The 5955-nt window shown below is 41.8% G+C and overlaps 1 protein-coding gene across 2 annotated transcripts; it reads left to right on the top strand.

Moving 5' to 3' along the window:
• Window positions 1-782: 782 nt before the first annotated feature.
• rac3b (Rac family small GTPase 3b) lies at window positions 783-5734 on the top strand. 2 transcript variants are annotated; one of them, XM_055890178.1, is made up of 6 exons: window positions 783-965; window positions 2192-2263; window positions 2439-2556; window positions 2756-2818; window positions 3272-3435; window positions 3971-4031. In XM_055890178.1, the coding sequence occupies exons 1-6, from the start codon at window positions 931-933 to the stop codon at window positions 4029-4031; spliced, it is 513 nt and encodes a 170-aa protein (XP_055746153.1). In that variant the 5' UTR covers window positions 783-930. The 2 variants fall into 2 exon arrangements, with proteins under 2 accessions (XP_055746153.1, XP_055746152.1); XM_055890177.1 differs by having other exon boundaries at window positions 784-965; window positions 3272-3431; window positions 3971-5734.
• Window positions 5735-5955: the final 221 nt, after the last annotated feature.

Raw genomic sequence — 5955 nt, 5'->3', positions numbered from 1 at the left:
AGCTCAAAGTAGACTCGAGGTTTTCTCAAATGGGACGAAGTCTGTCCATGATAAGTTGTTGCTCTGCTTTCTTGTCATCTAAATCAAACAGGCAGGTCCTACAGAACCTAGTTTTGTCGCATTGGGACTACTTCCCAGCTGTGTGGTCCTATGCGACAAAGAAGGACATTCCACTTGGTCCAGAACAGAGCAGCACGAATTGTACTTAGATGTACACAGAAGGTGAATTTCAGTGGTATGCATGTATATCTTCCCTTGCTCAAAGTTGAGAAGAGATTGACTGCATCACTACTGGTCTTTGTGCTAGGTGTTGTGTGGTTAAAAGTTCCGAACTGTCTTTTCAAGCAGTCGGCACACAGTTCGGACACTCATTGGTACTACACAAGACAATGTGAGGTCTCTTCACATTCCCCAGGTCCAGAACAGAGGCTGGGAAACGCACAGTATTAAATAGAGCCATGACTACATTGAACTCTCTACCACCCCAGGTAACTCAAGCTAGCAATAATAACAGATTCAAAAACCAGATAAAAAAACACATTATGGGACCAGGGGATTGTAAAGAGACACAGACATGTTTATATATTTTGTACTGCATTTTGCTTTGTATTATGTAGTGTTATGTATATTATGTATTTTTTATTGTTGTGTTTTGTTTCCTGTTTGGATCCCAGGAAGGCAGCGGCTAATTGGGGATACAAAGAAATACTAAGAGAAAGCGGTAAATACAGTTCGGATGGTCACTGGCCCTTTAAATACGCTCGGTCTTTTCCGTTGTTTTCTGGCGCCACTCTTCATCGACCCCTTTCACTGCGGCTCAAAAGCTGAGCGGACTGGCCCGCTTCTCATACAAATCACAGCTAGCTTTCATTGTGAAATATTTTGAAAAACACTTCTGTCGGCTTTGTGACACCGCCTGCAACTTCGCAAATGCAAGCAATTAAATGCGTGGTGGTCGGCGACGGGTAAGAATCTTAATCTCAATGTAGAGATATTTTTCTCATCCTTTCTGTGTGTGTGATCAGTGATGCGGTCATGGATGGGAGATGCAGTGTGTAGGAAAAGGGGCTGGGGCTCTCTGTTATATGGGAAGTCTTCTTTCTAAGCATTCACTTGGAAATGCACAGCTAGGTTATAAAAAAAACGAATTCAATTCCGTTCATTTCTGGAATGTTTGTAATATCATGCGGGATGTGGGATGTGTAAAATGTACAGTTTTGTATTTTTACGCTGAGAAAACGCCCAGGCTGTAGCGATGCTATGGGAAACACCTACTCGCGTCGTAGGCCGTCGGAATTAGGCTTCATCAGTGACGATGCGGGCTAAGGAATCTCTAGGCGTTATTTTATAAGAATCTTAATTTACAACCGTTTTTTTTACCATGTGTGATAATATAAATAATATTATATTCTATACAGTTATAGTTTTGACTGCCTTCATGCACGATCCATAATTAACTACCACGCATAATAAATGCATTTACAGTATTTGGGGGGTTTGGTATGAAAAACAGCTAATTGTATAGTAGGCCTATGTAGTTATTTTACTATAGAAAGAATTGATCCTATATCTGAGTTTGTCTGTACTAGGCTAAATGTTGATATCTACAGTGCCCTACTAATGCCAAATCAGGATTTCTGATGACTAGGGGTCATTAATCAATTAATGACATCAGTTATTAGCATAATGTGATAAAATTGCATCTGCTAATCAGTCATTCCCAGAGCAACCAAGAGACTTTTAGTGGACAAAAAAAACTATTTTTCATTACCCCTCCCTCTTCCACTCTTCCTATTCACACACACATTCTGACGCACACCATTCATCCCATACCCTGCCATGCCACCATCAATCTGTTCATATAATTTTGACATACAGGATACACATAATCATAGACACACACACACACACACACACACACACACACACACCACTGTCACCAACCCTTCCTGTATTGTGTGTTTGTCGATAACAGGGATGGGGGCAGTAGGGCGTGAGGGTGGTAGTATGTCCCCCAGGCAAAGTGAATGTAGGCCAGTGTCTGTGTGATACTTAAACTGAAAGAGAGAGAAGGGCAGAACCACACACACACGCTGAGTATCAGCCTACCTACCTCAGCAGCATTTTTTTGTCTTGTTATTAGACTTGTGTTTTTCTATAGCAGTGAGTAAGAACCGAATCTCTCTCTCAGGGCCGTGGGTAAGACCTGTCTGCTGATCAGCTACACCACCAATGCCTTCCCCGGAGAGTACATACCCACTGTGTGAGTACGCACACACACACACACACACACACACACACACACACACACGAGTGAATGAGTGAGAGTAAGTCTGCTTTCCTCCATGTAGTGTTTGTGTTTCTGACAAGTATACTTTACATAGAGCGGGCATTCAGAGATAGGGAAAATATCTTTATCTCCCTATCTGTCTCTCTAGCTTTGACAACTACTCTGCCAATGTGATGGTAGATGGGAAACCAGTGAATCTGGGTCTATGGGATACAGCAGGACAGGAAGACTACGACAGACTCCGACCACTGTCCTATCCACAGACGGTAACACACACACACACACACACACACACACACACACACACACACAACCCATTACATTTCTGTGAAGGATTGATTTGCAATCTACTATTCCGCAGCAGAGCTTTTCTTCCAGTCTGTCCCATGTGGAGTCAGGTGATTCCGTGGTTGGTTGATCTCAGTGGTTTCATCCTAAGGTCTGTCTCTCTATGGTTCTCCCCAGGATGTGTTCTTGATATGCTTCTCCTTGGTCAGCCCGGCCTCCTTTGAGAACGTTCGAGCTAAGGTCAGTACTGAACCTTCCTGCTCACAGACACAGGAACAAGGGACCTGCCGAGCCTGACCTAAAGAAGCACATCTATAGCTCTCCCTGGTTCATGTTCTGTAGCTACAGTCCTGCATATAGATAGAGAGAGTTTGGCCATTGTGGTTTCAACCCAAAAGCATTACAATGCTCTTAGATGACATCACACACCTTTCTGTTTGTCAAACTCTCTCTCTCTATATGACTCACTAATTGGGATGTTGTGTTTTTAAAGAATGGGTGAGGTTATTTCAGCAGTGCCTAATTGTGTTCTATTTTATTATACTATTCTCCTCTACTCTAGCCATAATAGTCCTATAATCCATCTATGGCCCTACAGACTAGATTAGAGATTTTATTTCAATAGCTTTGTTCCACCCAGCCTTGCTCTCCATCTTTGACTTTTGATCTAATGACCTTTACCCTCTGTCTCAGTGGTACCCTGAAGTGAGACACCACTGCCCCAACACCCCCATTATCCTGGTGGGCACCAAGCTGGATCTGAGAGATGACAAGGACACCATCGAAAGGCTGAGGGACAAGAAGCTGTCCCCCATCACCTACCCCCAGGGCCTGGCCATGGCACGGGAGATAGGTCAGTCTGTGTGGGTGTGGGTATCTGCCCATCTATGCCCACATTGGGAAGAGCCATTAGTGGTGGTCTTGGCAGATTTGGATTCTGTTGTTGTTAATACGCTATGCAAGTGACGTGTGGTTTTCCAGGAAGTAGCCTTGTAGTTTAAATAAAACTTTTGTAGGCTTTTTAAATGGTCTTCAGGGCAAAAACTTAATCAAATAAATCTGGTAGAAGTAAATTCATCAACAAACACAAATATAATTTTATGTATATATCTTAAATGACCGTGTTTTCACGAATTTCATGATATAATCGTGAAGCCCATTCAAAAGATTAGGGGACATGATACGGAAGTAAAGCAGAAGGAGCGGTTACTTTCACAGGGTTTTGCTCTAAGCAGGAAGTGACCCGCTGTGTGAGATGATGTCATATTGCTGAGTCTGGTATAGTGCGAGATTGTCAATTAAGCCCTTTATCTACTTACCCAGTCAGATGTTTTTTTGTTCTATGTTTATAGATGTGAAATAAACGTGTTGTTGTTTGTGTGTGGTGGTTAGGTGCTGTGAAGTACCTGGAGTGCTCTGCCCTGACCCAGCGAGGGTTGAAGACTGTGTTTGACGAGGCCATCCGCGCCGTGCTCTGCCCCCCACCCGTCAAGAAGAGGGGCAAGAGGTGCACCGTGTTCTGAGGGCTCTCATTGGTCCAGGAGAAACAGCCAACATGGCGGCCATTGTCATGATGATACGTCTGGTACTACTAAAACATCACCATAATGACCACTACTTCTCTTCGGGACGAATCTTGACTTGAGACACCACGTAACGGCAATTTAACTGATGTTTGTGTAAATAACACATTCATGTCTATGGAATATTTGATCTTAAGTTAGGATTTGGCCCTAAGAGAAAGAGAATTACTGGACTTTTTTTTTTTACAGTGGGAAAACGATTTGATCTGGTGTAAAGATATGCGTCGTCAAGTTCCATTTGTTTGTTTTCCACAGAGGAAAGCACTCCTCTGTGGACAGTTAGTCTACTCTCACTCATACAACCCTCCTCCCTCTCAGTCTTGTTTGCTTGAGTTGATACAGCACTCAAAACAGCCTGTACTGTGAATATGTGGCTCTGGGTTGAAGTTGCCCTTAGGTACAGATCTAGGATCAGCGTACCCACCTCAAATCCTAACCTTCACCATTACGGGGAGAAAAAACACAAAACTGACCTTAGATCAGTGTTTAGGGTCAATTTCACCCTACTCTGTGAAGTGAATAATGTGATAAACAGACAAGCATGCCAAAAGTGGGAGATGTACAACCTTGCTGCCTGAGTAATGCCTCTGATGGAGGTGCCTGCATGGGTCTAAACAATCTGTCTTCATTTTCCCAACGTCCTTTGTATATGTTCATTTGCGCGTGTGTGTGTGTGTGTGTGGGAGTGTGTGTGTGTTCGCATGTCACTATGTGTGAGAGAGTAAAGTTTCAAGCAGTGTCAAGTTTTTGGTACTATTTCGTATTGTAGTGATACACAAGACTTTGCAACAAACTGTCGACTCAAAAAAAGAAAAGGGAAATGGACGATCACAACCGTGGTCTGTTTTATGTGTTAACCAAACTAAGTCTAGTAATGTTAAAAAAAAAAAAAAAAAACTTTGGAGGAATTCATTATGGATATATCTATTTATTATGTACCTGAATATTTAACTCTTTAATTCCAGACAATTCAAAATAAAAGGATAATAGTAACTCACTTTGACTCTAGGAGGTATCATATTGCAAAAATATATAATTAATTAACCAGTGCATTTCTGTGGTTGTTGTAGACCTGCAGTATAACTGTATGTCCCACTCTGGTGGTGAGATACAGAACTGCAGTCTTCTCTGTCATGACGTTTTTGGTTGGCATAGCAACTGTGTGGTTGAATAATGTGTCTCTGAGCCTGTCCAAGGTGTCAATACTGGCTTTGGGTAGAAGTTTTCCTCAGGCACAGATCTAGGATCAGCTTACCATTACTCAATCCTAACCTTAACCATTAGGAGGGATTTGCAAAACTGGTCTTAGATCAGTGTCTAGGGGTAACTTCATCCTATTCCTCAATACTGTAGATCAGAATTCTGAAAAGCTATTAAAACTACTACTGCATGGATATGAACTGGTGATTCGAGCCCATTGTTATTAAGAAGAAAGCTTTTTTTAATGCACTGGCAATGTACTGTAAGATTACTTGTATAATGGTTTAATTGTTTGTCCTTTTTTTTTATGACTTCACATGTCAGTGTCGTGATATCTTTCAATTTTGTATAATAAATACAAATGTATATGTAACAGGTTTTTGTGTCAAATGTCCTGAAGTGTACTAGTGTCTAAATTATTTTATAATTCTTTGCAATGTGTGTGGGTTTTCATCTTCAGCAAGAAACCACATCTCCCTGCTCCCAGACCCAATGTGATTGCTTTCTGTCAAGATTAATTTCAAGCCTGGTTCTTCTGCATTCTTAACATTTTCTGATTCTGATTAATGGAGGCATGACTCCAGTCCAAATACT

This window comes from Salvelinus fontinalis, chromosome 30 (assembly GCF_029448725.1).
Source record: "Salvelinus fontinalis isolate EN_2023a chromosome 30, ASM2944872v1, whole genome shotgun sequence".
In the NCBI taxonomy this organism is placed as follows: Eukaryota; Metazoa; Chordata; class Actinopteri; order Salmoniformes; family Salmonidae; genus Salvelinus; species Salvelinus fontinalis.
Note: the sequence above shows the minus strand (reverse complement) of the source record. Positions and strands in the feature narration are given on the sequence as shown.